The 20,891-nt window shown below is 39.8% G+C and overlaps 1 protein-coding gene across 1 annotated transcript in view; it reads left to right on the top strand.

Annotated features, from left to right (window-relative positions):
* UBE2H (ubiquitin conjugating enzyme E2 H) overlaps nucleotides 1–20,891 on the top strand; it is a 102,220-nt gene that overhangs the window by 72,877 nt on the left and 8,452 nt on the right. Inside the window, exons 4-6 of the mRNA XM_027539005.1 lie at nucleotides 1,981–2,020; nucleotides 3,336–3,388; nucleotides 20,660–20,788. Coding sequence (XP_027394806.1) covers nucleotides 1,981–2,020; nucleotides 3,336–3,388; nucleotides 20,660–20,788 — 222 coding nt within the window. The remainder of the gene's footprint in view (nucleotides 1–1,980; nucleotides 2,021–3,335; nucleotides 3,389–20,659; nucleotides 20,789–20,891) is intronic.

Here is a 20,891-nt window from a genome sequence, read left to right on the forward strand (position 1 = left end):
GTGGTATATGCTGGTCCAGTAGAGTTTTCTGTTGTTGTTACCATAGAGAATATGCAGTGTTGCTTTGTTTTCATTTATCTGAACGGTGTCATGATGCGTATATATATCATCCTGCAGTTTTTTTGTTTCCCCTCAGCCTTGGCTCCATCCTAATTGATACATACCGACCTAGTTCATTACCTCAGCTGTATAGGACTCCCAGTACAAGGATGTGCAACATCTCTCCAGTCCCTGGGTGATGGGGTTGAACTTAGTTCTTGGTTTTTATACTACAGCAAAAGATATCCTCACGAGTCTTATTGTATACATGTATTAGTGTTTTTCTAAGGTTAGGTAGAACTTCTATCCTGCCTTTTCTTCTCTTAACATTAAGGCATGAATGTTTCCATCGGCTTACTGTAATCTCCGTATAAACACATACTTTGTGAATCTAGACTTGGAGACATCTTTAATGAAAAATTAATATGACATAGTAATTGGACACAAATCCTTTTGCATCAGAGTAATTTAAAGATTGCATGGACTTTCTTCATAGTAGGTAGATAAAGCATTAAGCTATTTTAATACCAAAGATTAAAGAACAAAAATCGGAACCGTGATTAGTACTTGGAGTGGCTTGAGCAAGTAAGGGTTGGAAGGCCTGGAACTTCATATAGTCTAATCCCTCTTTTCTTTTTTTTTTTTTCCATTTTCTAAGTCTAGAGAAATTTCTTAGATTTTTGGCGCTGACCTCTGTCACTCCTCATCCTTGAGAATCCTCCTTTGATTCCGCTTGTCTTCCTCTTTCCTGTAATCTTCCTCTCCTCATGCATGCTTCCCTGTCACCTCTTTGTGCATCTTGCAATTATTCTTCATGTCTCCTGTCCCATTGCTCCTGTCTCGTGACCTCCTCAAGAATAGTGTACTGTCTGTATTTGGTTTTGTACCCTAAATAAGCACAGTGCCTGATACACAGATGTTGAACAAATATATTTTGAATGAATGAAAGAGGTGAATGTGAGCTATGGGGTGAGGGAGGGTGGGATTGGGACGTGGTGATGCTCACCTTAATAAGGAACTTCAATTTATTGAAACTAGGGAACTGAATAAGGAAGTCTTAAAAGGAAGTTAGGCGGTAAAGATGACAAAATGACAGCTTTGACAGTGGCTCTCTGCTCTAGAGGACTGTCATTTGCTTGTATACATATTTATTAAATCACTGGTTTTATGTTAGAAAATAATTTCTTTTCAGAAGTTAAATACCAATACATTTGTTTAAAAGTCTGTACCTACTTGTTTTTCTAGGAATAAATCAAAAAGCTTGAATCCCCGACAAATACAGCCATCTTACAGAATTTTTTTAAACACCTTGCCCAATTTCTTGGTTGCCCCAATTTTAATCAAAACTGGGTTTCCTGGAATGAGTAGACTAAAGTTAAAGGCAATATTTTGGTCACTGTTCTTATGAAATCCTTTGTGGTTTGGAAGCAGTACTCCTTCAGTGTTTCAACAGCTTCATTCATGTTCCGCACACTGTAGCACAATGATGCCAGTAACTGAGCTTCAGAAGGAGAAGTTCAAATGCAGAACCTCCACATTTAGAAATTGAACAATAAAACTTTCGGGGAGGAAAGTCAGAGTAGCTTTCTTAACTTTTATCATGGCACTAGTTATAAACCATTTAATACTATACATTTTCTTGGCAAGTATCATCATAACTCAGAAAATTCTTTTAATGATTATTAGAAGCTTCACTAGATTATTCTAATAATCTAATGATTATTAGAAGCTTCATTGCTCTCAAAGTTTGCCCATTTGATTAATAGAACACTGATATATTTTAAGTTATTGACACTGTCAGGAGAATATAGTCTAATCAGTAACCAAAGATCTAAGATTGAAAGTAATGAGTTATCCTAATACTGAAATTATTTCCAACACTGAAATACTTTAATTGTTCTCTGGATACTTTTTGCTGCTAATTAACATCTCTTTTTACAGGATTCATGAATAAAATTTTCCATCCCAACATTGATGAAGCGTAAGTAACTATTTTAAAATGTTTAAATCTTAGCAGCAACTGCTCTTGATTAGAGTTTATGTATTGTAAAAAAGTCTCAATTATCTTTTTGGATTTTATCAACAGATAGGACTGTCAGAAAAGTCACTGACACTATAGAATCCAAGAATATGATATTCTAAACCACTTAGTTCAAAGTCTGCTATTGGACTCCTTGGTTTTTTCCATTGTCACAAACGAGTCCTTCATTTCCCTTGATATACAGCTAACATTTGTACTATTTCACATCTCCATCTCTTTGTATAGACACAGTCCAGAGATTGGTCTTCATTGTACAGAGTGTATTATTTTCAGCCCCTGAAGTATTTCTCAGTTCTTGAGAGTAAAGCAAACAATTAATCAATCACAATTACCCCTTTCTTCCCAATATTTTCTTAGTGGTATTTTAAAATGTGCTAAAAGTGCCTCCTATTTTCTACTTCCAGGGCAATTTAGAATACTGTTTGTCCCACAGTTTTTCCTTGTCATAGCATTAAATTTTGATATTACGTATATACACACGTGTATACATGTGAAGTATTCTGAACTCTGAGAGGTTGTATGTATATATATGTGTGTGTGTGTGTGTATCATGCCCCATTGTCTTTTAAAACTGTCAATCATCCTAATAGGGATAGTCTCATGTAACTGCAATATAGTCATAAGATTCAGGAATATGAATATTAATGCAGTACTTTTTCATCTACTGCCATATTCTGGTAATGTACTTTTTAGCACCTTTTTCATTCATTAAAGGATCCAGTCTAGTATCATCTACTGCATTTAGTTTTCATGTTTCTTTAAAGTAGTTCCATCTGAAACCATTCCTCAGATTTGTACAGAATTGACATTTTGGAAGAATAAAGACCAGTTATGTCATAGACTGTCCCTCAATTTGGGATTGTCTGATTTTCCCTTATTAGGTTCAGAGTATGCTCTTAAGACCGGAAAACCGAAAGATAAGATTGTGTCCTCCCCAGGGTATTCCATTTGGAGGCACACAAGTCTGTCTACCCTGATTACAGTGTTAATTCTCATCACCTGGTTATGGTGTTGTCTGGTTTCTCCACTGTATAGTTACTGGTTTTCCCTTTCAGTCTGCAAAGAGACACTTAAGACTTTATGTATATTCTGCTCCTCATCTTGTTTTTACCAATTGGGATTCTTTGGAGTTGTTTTTTTTTTTTTTTCCAATGATCTATTAAAAATATTCTGATGATAAAATTAGTTGTCTGATACATGCAACTAACTTTCTGATTTTTTTTTTTTTTAATGCCATTCTTTCCATCTGTTTCAGGTCAGGAACTGTGTGTCTAGATGTAATTAATCAAACTTGGACAGCTCTCTATGGTGAGTTTGGCCATGGAATATTTTTTAGAGATGTTGAGACAATGCCTAAAAAAAATTGTTTGGATTTTCTTCTCTGGTTTAAGATGTTTTGTTGGGAATGTGAAGGGATTTTGAAGGCCTGGTGGGAAAGTTTAATCAGTGAAAAAACATATTTTCTCATGAGTACAGACTTGGTTTAGCAGTGAAAGTTTGAAATAATCTTTAAGATTCTGAAGTGAAGGTATACTGATACTCACATGTAGACACACAAATACAAACAGAAACATATATGTGTTATTCTGAAGCACATTGTATACATGTTTATCTGTAATGCCTTAGTTTTGGAAAAACCCTTAGGAATGTCCCTTTGAAATGAAATGATGTAATTAGGTTTGGGAGATCATCTGTTTCAAAAATCAAAACTTTGTTATGAAGCAAAGAATCATTTAGCCTTACCTTCATTGCTGAAACTGACATCTCTCACAGTGAATCTGCACGTAAATTGAGGTCACAGAGAGAGAGTATCAGGTCTTATTTCCCTGAGCTTATAACTTGGTTGGGGAGCTAAAAATATTTTAAAATATATTTAAAGCTAATTAGGGAGACAACAAATCAGTCTGTGTGTTCTCCCCACATGACCAAGTTCTCAGGCTTCCCAGAGTCTCCCTGTTCTCATGCCCCCACTTCATCAGCATCCCCTGATGCTCCAGCTGGAAGTAATCTTTGGACATGGCTCAATTTTACAGCTCTTTTTTGGGGGCGGGGGAGGGCGGTGGTGCTGGCTTTTGCTTTCTACTTAGTGTTTGTTGTTTGCCCCGACATTGTCTGTGCTACTGGATTATTTGCTGCCCTAAGGGCTGGCAAGGCACCCGTCCGATTGGTCTTTTAAGTCCTGGCATGCCTAGCACAGCGCCTCGCACCAGTGTGTTTGTAAGAATGAATGGTCCAGACAGCAAACACTTACTGAGAGGTGCAGAGAGGGAAAGATCACATCAGGCATGGGTTAAGCAGAGACGGCCGCCTCTTGTTATGAGACCTTCTGGTGGTCTGAAGGTGCACAAGACCCCTTATTCCAGGGGTTTTGGTGACTCCATCTGCGAGTCACCTTGCACTGACCTGGTGATAAGAACCACAGAGGTTGGTCATCAGCAGCACAGTTAATCCTTCTTTTTCCCTCCTCCCGATTCTTTCAGAAATAATTTCCTCTGCCTGGAGTTGTCCTCCCTGATCTCTGTGTGGTTGGCACCTTCTTTTCTCATCTCAAACATGCTTCCTTAGAGAAGCCTCCTTTCCTGGCCACTTCACCTAAAATAACGTCCCTCCATAGTGCAGCACCCTCTATTTTAAAAACCTTAAAATTTGTTTATTGTTCATCTTGTCCTATCAGACTGCAAGCTCCACCAGACCAGGGACTTCGTCTCGTGTGTGTATGCACATAGGTACAAGTGCCTAAAGCAGTACCTCGTGTACAGTAAGGGTTCAAATATTTGTTGAATTAGTCAGTGACTTAACCATGCCCAGTTCTGTTTAACATGAGAGTTTAGGGAAACGGCAGCTTATAAGGAGATGAGGCAACAGGAAAGAACATACACTCTGAGGTTTATTAAATGAATTCCCTTCAAGATGGATTTTTTGGTAAAAATGTCTCATGGCAGGCTGCCTGGAATATCTGATGTAATGATGTGTTGTCTTAAACTGCATTCACATTTTAGAAATGTACATAACTAAATACTGCAAGCTGGTTCCAATTACAATAAAGTAAATTGGACTTCAGTTTGACTAATTCTTTTACTATTGACCAGAGGAGCTTTGGGGAAGAGGTTCGCTGATTCTCAAGCATCTCACATCTCAGAATAGATTTTTTTAAATAACTGTTTTATTGAACTTTAATTCACATATGTAAAATACATACATGTAAAGTGTATAATTTGATAGTTTTTAGTATATTCACAATTATTCACTACACCACTGCCACGTTTTTATCATAGAATATTTCCATCACTTCAAAAGGCAATCCTGTACCCTTTAGCTATCACCCCCTCATTTCCTAGCCCCTCCCCCAGCCCTAGGCAACAACTAACCTACTTGTTGTTTGTATAGATTTGCCTATTCTGGAAATTTCTTATAAATGGAATTATATTAATATAATATATGGTGTTTTGTGACTGGCTTTTTCACTTCTTGCAGTGTTTTCAGGATTCATCTATATTGTAGCATGTATCAGTATTTCATTCCTTTTTATGGCCAAGTAATATTCTACAGCACAGATACCATTTTTATTTGTCAGATGATAGACATTTTAGTTGTTTATGCCCTTTAGCTATTATGAATAATGCCTCCATAAATATTTGTCCACACATAGTCTATGTGGATATGTCTAGGGTGATACAATAACTTTGTTTAACCATTTGAGGAACTATTTTCCGAAATAGTACCATGTTAGATTCCCACCAACAGTCATAATATATGAGGTTAATAATAGAGTTTGAAGCATAAGGCCAATATGACTAAGGTTTCATCACATCTACAAAATTTTAGAATATGTTCTTGTATTACCTTGCAAAGCACTTAGTAACAAGGATTAAACCACATTGATCAAAGCAAATTTTGATTTCCCAATCACATGTGTATGAGTTACCTTTAAGTGTTCCATAATACAAGAACATGAACACATAGGTAAGTGTAGGAAACCAGGAAGGAAATATTTTTAGAGTACAGTCAAAATTATACTTATCACGGGAGAATTGTTTTGACATTTTGCTCAAATCCAAACTATTCCTCAAGAAAATCCAGCATTTCTTCTATGAAAAGTCTTATTAGGAGCAGGTAACTACAATTTATGTATTTAATAAAAGTACTGGTAGAAAGGATTGGTTCAGGTGACCTTGAAGTTTCTTTTAGGCTTATCTGACCTTGAGATCTGAACTGAATTTGTATTACAAACTGCTAAACCCTCTGGCTGAAGGTTAGTTCATAATTGGTAAATTCTGAATCACTCAGTCTCCTGCTGTGATTCTTATTCTAGTTCAAAGGACAAAAAAAACCTAATCGAATATGAAACAACTAATAGGAGAAAGTTGGCAAGTTAACATGGATGTTCAACTGAAAAGCAAAAGGCTTAGCTTGGTAACCAAAACTTGTTTCAGCACCTCTACTGTATAATATGGTAAGGAGCAGGGAGGTACTTGTGAAATTTCCTGCAATTAACTCTGCCTTGGGTATGTACTGTGCAATATGTATACATATTTTTATTGCAATGGCAATTTCTAGTTGAAATTTCAGATTTATACTCATCATTACCTAATAATAAACTGTTTATGTTGGTAGCAAATTTAGTCCTTTATTCCTCTACCACCGTGACTACCACCTTCAGCCCTGCAAAAGAAAACTGGTTTCTGGCAGCCCATTTGACTTACCGCCTCTGTTCTCCTCCTGCTTTTCCTTTACCGAGTGTGCATGCAGTTTGTTCATTCAGAAGCTCAAAATTGGTATAATTGTAGTTGAATCACCCAGTCATTTTGAATTTTATGTACTTCACCAGAGAACGAATTATAGTAGGTAATATGGTTAATTTTCTAAAGATGCTGCTTGTCATCAATATGAAGTTATCTGACGAGTTTGGAGTTACTATTGTCACTCTTTGCAACATCAAAAGGAAAGTAGCATATGCCATCACAAGATTGATTTCATTTTGGCGTCCGGTATGATAGCATCCTTTTTTTATATCCCTTTCTGCTCTTGCAGGCAGCAGTGATAAAAGCTTGGAAAACTTACAATTCAGCCAAGGGAATCTGGATTTCAGTTTGAAAAACAACTGTAATTTTAAAGACTGGTGAAAGGAAAGTTCATTAAGCCGTAGGTAGCTTTCTTAGCTCCTCTTCTGTTGTCCAGTCTTCCTTTTTACTCCAAAATATATTTTATCCATCATTGTATTTTTAACCCACACTCCTGGAAGGTCAGGTACCTTTACTGCATTATACAACTTGAGTTTCTCTCTCACTCTTCTGGCCCATGCATACCTGATCCTCGCAAATTATGTTTCAGTCTCTAGCCTTCCTTTTACTCATTTTTCGACTGACTTGATAAATTACTTATTTGTGGATTAAGTGTGAACAAGTAATGTGGAAGACAATTTTCTTATAAAATTGGGCAGTTTATAATTTTATTCTCACCCTTAGGGTTGCTAGCCAATGGGCTGGATACTCCTCTTATTTTGCTGGTGAGAATAATCAACATTTGGGAAATTACTTCCCCTGGAGTCATTTGGAGAGTCAATAACAGACAAATGAAGTTGACTACAATGAAAGGAGTACTTCGGGGACTTTGAGATTGGAATTAGGCAGAAGAAACAATGCTTCTTTTACTAGGCATTTAGAAAAGTTTTAAGTCATAAATTTACTTAATAGTACTGTGCTATAACTTAATGACTTTAAGCTGCTAAGTGAATTTAAGCCTTTCCATATTGGACATACATTGTTGTTACACCCCTGTTTTCAATCAGGTAGTCTGTGAATCTTTCCAAACTACTCAGATTGTACCTGAGGGTAACTGTATCTTACAATAATGCTTTAGGCTGCTTTAGAGTTTTGCTTGGTATGTTTCTAGACATTTTAGTGTAGTTGTAGAGATAAGAGATACATTTATCTGTCTGCATGGATGATTGACTCACCAACAACTACTGTTTGAACAGGCTTGAGAGCTCAGTATTGATCCGTGTTGGAATCACAAATGTCATCCTGCTTTTGGAGCAGCTGGATTTCATTATGAGTCTCCTAGACTGAGGCCAGGTAGAACAGTTTGTTTCTTAGACTAAGGGAGAAATGTCACCTGCAACAGATATAAAAGAAATATGCTGGCGTTTGGGATTTGATGGTTTCTACAGTGCTAGCTTCATGATCCACCTCCTTTGTGTGCTTGTAGATATTTAGATTTGGTGTTGGCCTGTGGCCCAAGAATTTAATTAGCTATGCACAGAAAAATGGGGCCTTCTTGGGTTGAACAACTTAGCAGAAATTCATTAAAAACACCACATTCACATCTGCTGACGGTCAGCATTAGAACCATGGAGTAGTCCAGGCTTTGTGGATCGTGGGACATGAACCAGGCTATGGTCCTGAAAGATAGCCACAGCCATGTTCTTTCTTTGGGGCTATAGCTGCAAAGAAAGTGACTGTGACTTTATAGATTTGTTTTCTCTTTCTTTGCTTGTGATCACTTTGTCTAGGTAAAATTTTTCCCCATCCATGGCCACTTACCTTATAATTCCATGAAGTTATCTTGTTCTTTTCTGACATTAAAGACAAACTAAATTATTGCCTAGTAATTTAAAACTTTAAAAATGAGTTTTAGTATGACTGTAAGAATATCCAACTAGCTGCTGCTACTGCTAAGTCGGTTCAGTCGTGTCCGACTCTGTGCGACCCCATAGACGGCAGCCCACTAGGCTCTTCTGTCCCTGAGATCTCCAGGCAAGAATACTGGAGTGGGTTGCCATTTCCTTCTCCAATGCATGAAAGTGAAAAGTGAAAGTGAAGTCGCTCAGTCGTGCCTAACTCTTAGCGAGCCCATGGACTGCAGCCTACTAGGCTGCTCCATCCATGGGATTTTCCAGGCAAGAGTACTGGAGTGGGTTGCCATTGCCTTTTCCAATCCAACTAGCTAATTATACATTAACTGCCCTCATTTCTAGAAGGCTAATAACAAATCCTATTACCATGTTTTAGCTTGCAATCTTTTAAGGCAAGCAGGGTCATGCCAGGTTTAAACTAGGATGAATGACCTCTAAAGAACACCCAGGTAAGGTGGAAAGTGTTTCGAGATTGATATGACAACAAGGGGAATGTTTTTGTTGAACGAGGGTCTCTTTTATTCCTTCTGATCTGTGTAGTAGCATTCATTTCATTCTGCAGATCTCTGCAGTTTAAAGACATTATTGGGAGGGGATGTAATTAGGCAGTGGATGAAAGATGATTTTCTAAGATAGCAGAATGCTTTAAAACATTCCATGTTATAAAACTACACCTCTGATCGGTGACCTGGTGATCTGACACTTGGCAGAATGTATCTGGTATTCCTCCAGGTTTTAATTAGCACCCTGTGTCCTTGACATTGCTCTTTCCCACATATGACAGGAATACTTGTTTTTAGCTTGGAATACTTAAAAGTGTAATGCTTTCAATAGTGAGATTAAGTATATCATGAATATTTCAAAAATTCTTCAAGTGTTTATTAATTCTTACTAATTCCTACTAATTCTGTGTAGAAGGTATGAGGAGGGAAGTTGCTTTTTTGCATGCATGAGACCTTATTCTATCTTTAAAATATCCCCATGGACTAACATGGGTTTCCCTGGTAGCTTAGCTGGTAAAGAATCTGCCTGCAGTGCAGGAGTTTGGGAAGATTCCCAAGAGAAGAGAACAGCTACCCTCTCCAGTATTGTGGCCTGGAGAATTCCATGGACGGAGGAGCCTGACGGGCTGCAGTCCATGGGGTTGCAAAGAGTCAAACATGACTGAGTGACTTTCATTTTCATGGTCTAACACGAGAACACGCATAAATGTTCAGACCTTTCCTATTTATCCACACAGGAGACCCTCTCAGTAAAGTGATTGGATACATTCTTGAGTATGTCATCTAGCATTTTGGTGTGTCGGATATAGTATTCCATTAAAGCATGTTAGCATTTGGTGTACTAAATACAAACCTTGTGGCCAGCTGGTTCTGTGCCACAGTACCACAGCAGGTCTTCATAGTAATCTGCTTCAGTTTGCCACATATGTGCCCTCAAACAGCTATAGAAATAGGCTTTCCATATTAAGTTAGGTTCGTGTTAGTTAGAGAATGTTTCATCTTAAAGCCACTTCTTTTTTCAAGTCCTCCTACCTATCTGAGGGCATTCCTCCTGATTGGCGTTAGTATTCACAGACTGTAAGCAGAAGGAAAAGTTTAAAAAAACTCAAATCCATCATTAGTAGTACAGCTTCTTAGGAGCTGACAAGAGTAGAAAAGTAAAGATCTATTAATTAACCCCAAATTCTTAAATAACCTGAGGAAACCTGGAAATTGTATTTGCCCTGATTCAATCTTACAAACGTTGACTATCTGTATGTTAGTGTGTTTTTATACATACAGATACCACCCACCTATTCCCCCCCCCCCCCAAAAAAAAACTTGAGTAAGCAAAATGGAATTTTATGGTTGGCTTTTTTTTTGAGCATATAACTGTAAATCCATAGCTTACTTAGCAATATGTTGAATTAATTCTTCATAAGATAAGCAGAGTCAGTCAGTGGGGTTTTAAAAGGTCAGCTGCTGATTTTCTCTGGCAAATCAAGGATAACATAGCTTTAATTCCCTGGTGATCTCAACTTATTTAGCCATCAGCTTCAACTATAATGGCCTAAAGCCATGGAAAGAGGAGGTCACAGAGTCGAGAGTCCTAAGCCACCAGGAATCTATTCCCTGTTGCTTTTGCCCATCTTTTTACCTCTCTGATTGTAAGGGGTACTTTTCCTTTTTGACTCTTCTTTTAGCCCTGCTTCCTATTGAATTACAAAACAGTTAAACACCTTAGGGAGTTGTGGCTAACTCAGTGACTCTCAGCTTGGGAAGCCAGGGGTCCTTCTCTTGGAGGGAGAGGGTCAGTAAAATATAAGTTTGTTTGGAGAACATGCTTCTGAAATACAAATTACTGTAGGAAAAATGAGAGGAACTTGCTCTTGATGGGAAATAACCTGAGTGATTGTTTTAAGGACATGTTCTCTGGTTCCAAAGGCTAGCGTTTGGAGACTGGAAGATTGAAGCCAGAGATGGTTGTCCTGATGCAGATCTAGAAAGATAGACTGGGAGACTTCCCTGGGGGTCTAGTGGTTAGGACTTGGCGCTTTCACTACCATGGCCCGGGTTCAATCCCTGATAAGGGAATTAAGATCCCGAAACTGCGTGGTGTGGCCAGAGAGATATATTGGACTTGATATGGTTACATGCCAGGGGAGATAGAAGAGGAACTAGAGGCATTTCATTAAGGTAAATAGTGAGTCTGGAAAATTGATTGAGTACATGGAATAAAGGGGGAAAACCTAACCAAGGTCCTTCCAGAGGTTTAGAGCAGTCAACGTAGGTATTAGGAGAAAGGCATATTCAGGGAAATAATTGTAGGCCATGTCGAGTTTAAGACCAGAAATGTAAAAGACTGGTTTGGTAGTTATCAGCATAGACTTAATTTCTTTAAAATTGTGAGATGATGAACTTCCTGGAATAAGAGTGTAAAATACACGCTTTATATTAATACAAAGACCACAGAATTCACATTGCTGTGCAGGTGGCTGATGTCTTTCCAAACAAGTTTTTCTGTGTGTTGTTTGTTTAGCTTGAATAAGAAGGAACCCAGGGCCTTGGGCATCTGAAGGATGGTGAGAAAAGCGGGCATGAGAGGTGGCATTGGAGAATGGAGGCGGGCTCTTACGGTTGGTGGTACCTGTCCATGACTGTGCTGTACAGTGGTGGTTATTTTCTGAGTCACAGCATTTTGGATGTTAAATATGAAAAACAGACGAAGATTATGACGTTTAGGTCTCTAAGAGGACTGCCTGCTTGGTAATTGTGGTTCCTGGTGGGGCTGACCACGTCAAGCTTTGGCATCCACAGGGTTTTAACCTGAAGATAGCAGCATGCTTTACAAAAGTTTCCATTTTAATGTTCAAAGGAAATAGAGGCAGAAGAAATAACTTATGGTCACTGGTTCATAAACAGCCAAGAATAAAACGTGAGATACGTGATTCATCCTCTCCAGTGTGTCTTCTGCCTTAAGCCACGTACCCATCTTTTTGTGAGTCACCTGGAGTAGGGTGGCTTTACTTTAAGAATTGGTACATTTTTGTGCGTGTGATTCATTTTAATTTTTAATACGTATCACTTGAGGGATACAGGTAACTGAAACTTCTTCTGGGAAGATGGCATATTTGTATTAATATTTTAGTCTAGAGCGAGCTAGAAGTCCCGGTGGCTGGCGCAGCGCGCAGCCTCCGCCCCGGCTCGGTGCGCACGCCCGCGGCCCCACGCGAGCCCTGTCCGTCCTGCGCCGCCGTGTCCCGCGCCGCCGAGACCATTAAGAAAAAAATATATATATATATTTTAGTCTAAATTAATATTTTGGTGCAGTTCAAAGACTATTTTACAATCATTTTTAGAGATGTGCTGGGGTCCAGCCCTGGTGGATCCAGGGAATCGAAGCGGGGACGGCATCAGCGAGGATCAGGAAACAACTGCTTAATTAAATGTTAATTAAGGATATAAAGAGTAATAGAATAAGGATAGCTCAGTGAGGAAATTCAGTGGAGAAAAGAGGCTGAATAATTCAGCCAGAAGGTGAGAGAAAGAATGACATGGGGAGACCAAGTTTCGGTGAACAAGGCCCGCACTTTATTTTCCAAAATAGTTTTTATACCTTAAGTTATGCATAGAGGATAATGGGGGAAGGGGTAGAGTCATGCAGCAAGCCGGGCTTTCTTCCTGCAAACTTATCATATGCAAAAGCTTAGGTGATTTGCATCATCTTCTGGCCCGGAGGCCTGTTAACATTTTAAGACCCTTTCTTCAGAAAACTTTTTTTTTCTCTAAAGGTGATAAGTCAAGCGCCACCCTCCAAAAGCATTAGATAAAGTTGCATTCCTACAGAGCAAAGGTGTGGTGGGCTATAACAAGAAAAAGAATTAACTCAAGTGTCCCAGGTTACAAACATTAAAGCTACTATTTACACCAATTATATTAATCAATACACTGCCAGGGACACAGCAGGTAAGGGATATGGAAACTTAGCAGCAAACATTGGCCCAAAAAGTGAAAATCCTTCGCCAATACAATTTCTAATCACTCTTTTAATTACTCAAAGGAATCTGTGTTTAGACAGTTTAGAACATCTCATGCCTCTCACAGTTGGGAGGCTCTGAGCAATCACATGTGGCTGGAAAAACCTATTCAGGCAGGCTAGAGGATTTCCAAAGGAGTTTGTAGGTTGAAACACTGTCACACCCAGGAATTAACTGGAGCTGTAAGCTAACTTTTGTTTCAGAGAGAGGTAGTGGGGGACAGCCCCCGTAAAGTCTGAGGGTGTAGGTGAAAGCACAAAGCAGAAAGTAGGCAGACTCTGGTTTTGGGGGTAGATGCTCGAGAATTTCCAGGGAGACTCCTGAGGCTTGATCCGGCCTTTGCGTATGCCAAGCCTCCTTCCTCAAGACCTTTGCCCGGGGCGGAGCTCGCTCCCCGCAGATATATATTTCTTGTAAGGAATTGTGGTATTATACTTCTCTTTTTGCAGATGAAGAAATTGAGATGCAGAGAGGAAGAGACCTGCCTTTCCTACTTATAGTTTTTGGAATGCTTCCACTTGGAGGAAGTGATGGTGATAGCAGTGTGCAGGGAAAAAAAAATGATGAGAGGGTCAGGGAGGGCCGCTAAATTAGAGCCTCTGCAGCAGCTTAGCTGCCAAGACCTAAACATTTTCTTGAGCTGAAGAACCCACCAGCACATAACTGTTTTCATTTGGTCATTGCGGGTAGGGTAGGTGGTGCATTTCTGTACACATATCACACACATGCTGATGCCAACCAATCCTAAATCAGAATCCCTAGGGTACATAGGAAAAACTCCATGGGTAATTCTAATGGATGAACATCCAGGACCTAGACTCGCTGAAGAATCATTGCTCTAGACCAAGTTGGGTAACTGCTGCTTTTGGTGAGAGATCAGTATGATTTGAGTGTTTTTAATAATTCGGTTCAGTCACTCAGTCGTGTCTGACTCTTTATGACCCCATGGACTGCAGCAAGCCAGGCTTCCCTGTTCATCACCAACTCCCAGAGCTTGCTCAAATTCAAGTCTGTCCTTCAAGTTGGTGATACCATCCAACCATCTCATCCTCTGTCGTCCCCTTCTCCTCCTGCCTTCAATCTTTCCCAGCATCAGGGTCTTTTCCAATGAGTCAGTTCTCAGGTGGCTGAAGTATTGGAGTTTCAGCTTCAGCATCAGTCCTTGCAATGAATATTCAGGACTGGTTTCCTTTAGGATGGACTGGTTTGATCTTCATGCAGTCCAACGGACTCTCAAGAGTCTTCTCCAACACCACAGTTCAAAAACATCAGTTCTTCAGTGGACAGCTTTCTTTATGGTCCAGCTCTCACATCCATACATGACTACTGGAAAAACCATAGCTTTGACTAGATGGACCTTTGTTGGCAAAGTAATGTCTCTGCTTTTTAATATACTGTCTAGGTTGGTCATAGCTTTTCTTCCAAGGAGCAAGCACCTTTTAATTTCATGGCTGCAGTCACCATCTACAGTGATTTTGGAGCCCAAGAAAATAAAGTCTGCCACTGTTTCCATTGTTTCCCCATCTATTTGCCATGAAGTGATGGGACCAGATGCCATGATCTTAGTTTTCTAAATGAGTTTTAAGCCAGCTGTTTCACTCTCTTTCACTTTCATCAAGAGGCTCTTTAGTTCTTTTTCACTTTCTGCCATAAGGGTGATGTCATCTGCATATCTGAGGTCATTGGTATTTCTCCCTGCAGTCTTGATTCCAGCTTGTGCTTCATCCAGCCTGGCATTTCTCATGATATACTCTGCATATAAGTTAAATAAGCAGGGTGACAATATATAACCTTGATGTACTCCTTTCCCAATTTGGAACCAGTCTTTGTTCCATGTCAAGTTCTACCTGTTGCTTCTTGGCCTGCATACAGATTTCTCAGGAGACAAATCAGGTGGTCTGGTATTCCCATCTCTTGAAGAATTTTCCACAGTTTGTTGTGATCCACACAGTCAAAGGCTTTGGTGTAGTCAATAAAACAAGTAGATTTTTTCTGGAACTCTCTTGCTTATAATTAAATATGGCTATAAACCATTAGTTTATATGCCTAAACTGAGCTATATGGCTTCCCTGGTGGCTCAGATGGTAAAGAATCTGCCTGCAGTACTGGAGACCTGGGTTCAGTCCCTGGCTCGGGAAGATCCCCTGAAGGGAATGGCTACCCATTCCAGTATTCTTGCATCAACTCAATGGACATGATTCTGAGCAAACTCCTGGAGATAGTGAAGGACAGGGAAGCCTGGTGTGGTGCAGTCCATGGGGTCACAAAGAGTCGGACATGACTAAGTGACTGAACAACAGAACTGAGCCTATGAGGGTAGTAATATTGTTTACATTAATACTGTAAGATCATGCTGAAGACTCAGTCCTAATGGACTGCATTTTGTTAAGTGCTGATTTAGTTCAAGGGAAAAGGAAAACTGTTTGCTCATCATAAACCATACTTCTCAGGGATCTTGGGACTTGCTTTAAAAATTAAGGTATCCAGTAATGGAGCCAGATGACTGTAATCTCTAGATTGGGTGATCCATGTCTGGCTCTCTCCCTTTCAAAAAGTGAAAGGTCAGTGTTTTTTGAAAGACTTTGGAACTGATCAAAGTTTTTTATTATTAACAGTTCTAGGGGAAAAAAATTTTATTATGATGGATTTTTCCAAAGATGAGTATCTTTATTTGATACTTGGTTTATGGTTTATGTCTCTCCTGCCAAAATATTTATCTTGAAGATATTGTGCACATCTGCATGTTTGAGAGATGTTTCTTTGGGGAGGGCCCTCTCAGTGGTCAGCCGCTCTGACAGCCGCTCTCAGGAGTGCTTTGCTGCTTTGCAGTGGCCGTGGCCACAGCATCTTGGCCTCCAGAAGCTGCCATCGTCCCCAAAACTGGGCTGCATACTTTCCTTTTTCTTTTCTTCTGTCTTTAGAGGTGTGACTAAGCATCTCTGTAAAATGGACCAAAAGTATATTAATATAGGAAGACAACAGACAGAAGAAGGAAAAAGCAGTAATTGTTCTTTTATTTGTTTGGAACAAATACATAGGCAAAGCCATCTATTGATAGCTTGCAAAACTTTAAAAGTAGTGGGGAAGGGTATAAAGTCTTTCCTGGAACACGTGAAACACCTAGTTATATGAGACATGTTGTCTGCAATATTTCTCAAGTCCTGAAACACTTTTGAACTTACAAAGAGTAAAATCTCCAAGATTTTGTTTTGGTTTTTTTTTTTTTTTCCATTTGATAGGAACATTCAGCTGTTACTCTTCTGGGGGCGGCGCCTAGAATGCTCATGTGGCAGGAGAGGCTCCCAGTTTACTATGTGTGTGTATCTGTGAGTGGCCATGACTCCTTCCTGGGGCTAGGCTACTCGAAGAAACAGCTGACAGTTCAACCAAGAAGCTCCTGAACATTCTCTGCTTAGAGACCATCCTGTTGGCCTTGAACATACAAGAAAGAAAACCTTCAGGGAGGGGGATGGCCAGGGATGTAGGGAGCTTGTGCCATCATGGTTGAGAACAACGTTCCTTTAATCCACTAACAGAAGCAGCATGGTACAAAAGCCCAGGTTTGAAACCCAGTCCCATGGACACCTAACCCCTCTCTGCCTCATTTCCCCTGTATGTAAAATGGAGATGGTAATGGTGCCTACCTCATTGGCTGTAGTGAAACGAAGAGTATGTATGTAAAGTGTTTACAGGGCCTGGCTTGTAGTAAGGGCTGTGTAAGTGTGAACTCTTACTGCCCGTACTATTACTGTTACTATCATTAGTGTTATTGTAACTCTTCACTGTGCTGGGATCTTGTTTAAGCTGTAAAGCTCGGGGTTCACACCCCTTGTTTTTTTTCCCAGTTTGCTTGGTGCTAAGTCACTTCAGTTGTGTCCGACTCTGTACGACCCTATAGGCTGCAGCCTGCCTGACTCCTCTGTCAATGGGATTCTCCAGGCAAGAATACTGGAGTGGGTGCCCTCCCTCCAGGGGATCTTCCTGACCCAGGGATCAAACTCACATCTCTTATGTCTACCTGCATTGGCAGGTGGGTTCTTTAGAGCACCTCCTGGGAAGCCCAGTCCAGGGGATCTTCCCAACCCAGGGATCAAACCCAGGTCTCCTGGGTTTTGCAGATTCTTTACCATCTGAGCCACCAGGGAAGCCCATGAATACTGGAGTGGGTAGCCTAGCCATTCTCCAGGGGATCTTCCCATTCCAGGAATCGAACCAGGGTCTCCTGCATTGCAGGCAGATTCTTTACCAGCTGAGCTACCCGCAAAGCTACCCTTAATTTGCCTACCTTTTAACATTTTCTACCATTGCCTTGATAACCCACCTACTAAAGGATAAAGAGAGGAAAAAATTTTTCAGATTTGTCATATTTTATTAAATGTTTTAAACATATGTAAAAGTAGAAAGTACATATTTTAGGCAAATGGCTATTTTTAAAGGTTAAAAAAAGGTAAAGTGTTATTTGAAGTGTGAAAAGTAGAAATTACAAGCCTGTTGTAATTTGACATAACTTTAAAAATATTCTTGTGCATCATACTGAGTACCTCATTGTAACTCTAGAGAACATAATATTCTACAGACTTTCTCTATTCAGTATTAGAACATAAGCATTTTTCTCTGTCCCTGAGCTTTACAAATAGTTTTCAGTGATTTCGTACCATCAGTTGGTTTATTAAATATGTTGCTTCCTTAAAAAAAAAATAAAACAGCAGTGAAAAATTCTGCTGGACGGTTGGGGCTATCTTGGAGGATCATTTTGGTTTTCTTTTTTGATTAAGGATATCCACATTTGTTTTCTGGTATGTGAGAATTGTACTGTAATGTGGTTCTTTGGAAAGTTAGCCTCATCAGTAATACCGAGTCCCTAACTTGGGGTTGAAGGTAAACCTGCTCTGCGTCACTGTCTGTACATGAGAATAGGACTGTGCTAGGGGTTTCCCTATTGGCTCAGATGGTAAAGAATCCGCCTGCAGTGCAGGAGACCCCAGGGCCAACCCCTGGTTGGGAAGATGCTCTGGAGAAGGGGATGAATGGCTACCCACTCCAAAATTCTTGCCTGGAGAATTCCATGGACAGAGGAGCCTGGTGGGCAGGGTCCATGGGGTCACAAAGAGTTGGATACGACTGTCTGACTAATACACTTGGCCATCATGGGACTCTCCATAGATCACTCTCCAGACCTGAGTTGTCCAATATGGGATCTACTAGCCACATGTTATTTAAATTAAGGAGAATTAAATAAAATGAAAAACTAAGTCCTCACAGTCAAACCAGCTATATTTCACGTGCTTAGTAGCCACGTTTCTAGTGGCTACCGTATTAGTAGCAGATCCAGAACATTGTCATCATCGCAGAGAGTTCTGCTGAATAGTGCAGTTATAGGCTTTGTTTTGTTTTTCTGTTTCTTGTTTTATTGCAGTATAATTGACATATGACATTTCAGATGTACAACATGATTTAATGTTTTTATACATTTGAGAAATGATGACTGCATTAAGCCTAGTTAATGTCAGCCACCATACATACTAAATGAAAGCATTTTTTTTCTTGTGATGAGAACTTCTAAGATCCCCTCTCTTAGCAACTTTCAAACATGCAATCCAGTACTGTTAACTGTAGTCACCGTGCTGTGCATTACATTCCCAGGACTTGTTTACTCCATAGCTGAAAACGCATGCCTTTGACACCCTTCGCCGTTTTGCCCGCCTCACCTCCACTGTCTCCGGCAGCCACCAGTCTGTTCGCTATTTGTTTCTTCCTCTTTCTTTTTTTTTTTGAGATTCCACATGTGAAACCATACAGTATTTCTTTGTCTGAATTATTTCACTTAACATAATGCCATTCCAGTCCATCCATGATGTCATAGAGTTTTTTGAGTGCTCAGCTTTTTAACCTTATAACGACAAGGACAATCTGCTTCTTGTAGGATTTTTCTAGAGCAGAGGTCAGCAAACGTTGGCTGCCTGATTTTGTATGTAAAGGTTTATTGGCACACAGCCACACCCATTTGTTTATCAGTTATCTATGGCTTCTTTTGTGCTACATGGCAGAGCTGAGTGTTGAGTAGCTATGACTGACCAAGTGTGGCCCACCAAGCCTAAACCGGTATTTGCTCTGGCCCTTTTTGAAAGTTTGCTGACCCCTTTTATCTAGACCAGGGTGTTGCACTGTTGACATTTTGGTCCCAGATAATCATCGTGGAGGGCTGCCCCGTGCACTGTATTGTAAGACGTTTCAGCAGCATCCCCGGCCTCTGGCCACTAGATGCTAGTGGCACCCCAGCCTCCCCTACTTCTTCCCCCACACAGTTGTGACAACCAAAGATTTCTCTAGACATTGCTAAAGTGGCCGCTGGGAAGCAAAATCACCCCTGGCTGGGAATCACTAAAGTGACATGGCTTGACAAAACATTCACTTATAATACTGCATGAGAGCGCCCACTCTAAAACAAAATCCATGAAAAGAGCAGAATAAATTGAAAAGTAGTTCTTATGCTACTATTCTTCAGCATTCCCTCCAGAAACAGAAATGTTTTTTATAAAACATGGTGACTAACTTAGAGTGGGCAAAGAGATGGAAGTGCTAAGGTTCCACAGTCCACTGTCTGCTAACTGAGCAGCAAACAGGATGGAAGTCAGAGCATCTCTAAAGTTACGTGGCTGTGCTAAGAAGTTTTCAAGGCCTGCTTCCTTCATAAAGCGCTAGGTAACCGCAGGGTTTTGTTGCTTTTGCTGTGTATGTAGATGTCATCCGTGTACACCCAGCACCTTATGCTGAATCTGGCAAGGAGAGAGTTAATAGTGTTTATTTAAGTGAGTATTAATAAAAGGAGGAAGTTGGTACTTACCTGTCTTACAATGGTTTATGATTTTAAATGGTCCATATAGGTTCCTACCCTCATTGCCCAGAATAATTGAAAAACTGATTATATTTACCTCCATTAGAAGTTAGGAGAATTGAAGTAAATGTCAAGGCCCATAATATTGTATTCAGTTTTTATAAGACCTGGTGCTTGAATACTTTTCAGAATGGGGATTTCCAAAATCATAGAAAATGTCGATGCTAAGAAATTAACTGCTCACTTTGTAAGAATGTAGAGTGCTTATACGGTGTTGGGGTACAAGTTTTAATAAACCTTGTAGTATTTCTGAATTCACAGTTTACAGAGTGGAGTGAATTAGAATTGGGACAGTTGCCTTTCATAGAGAATATCAAGTGTACCTTGATCTGTTTCTTCAAATTAAATTTTAAAATTGGTGTTGAAACGAATATGTAATATAAGTCACATGTAATAGACCACAGTTTTATGGAAAATTTCCATGTAGTTAAATATGTTGGAAGGTAAGAAGCTTTGACTACTGAAGTCAAGTGAATCTTAGGTGAACTTGGCATACTTGACGCACATGACATACTTCTGTTTGTTTTTCAGATCTTACCAATATATTTGAGTCCTTCCTGCCCCAGTTGTTGGCCTATCCCAACCCCATAGATCCTCTCAATGGTGACGCTGCAGCTATGTACCTCCATCGACCAGAAGAATACAAGCAGAAAATTAAAGGTAAGGCAAATAGCTTAGCCTGGAGACAGAAGAACTTAAGTCTGTTAGGTGTTCATCATTAAAACCCCTTCTTAGTTACTCATAATTTTTCTCAGGCCTAAAA

Source organism: Bos indicus x Bos taurus, chromosome 4 (assembly GCF_003369695.1).
Source record: "Bos indicus x Bos taurus breed Angus x Brahman F1 hybrid chromosome 4, Bos_hybrid_MaternalHap_v2.0, whole genome shotgun sequence".
NCBI classification, from domain to species: Eukaryota; Metazoa; Chordata; class Mammalia; order Artiodactyla; family Bovidae; genus Bos; species Bos indicus x Bos taurus.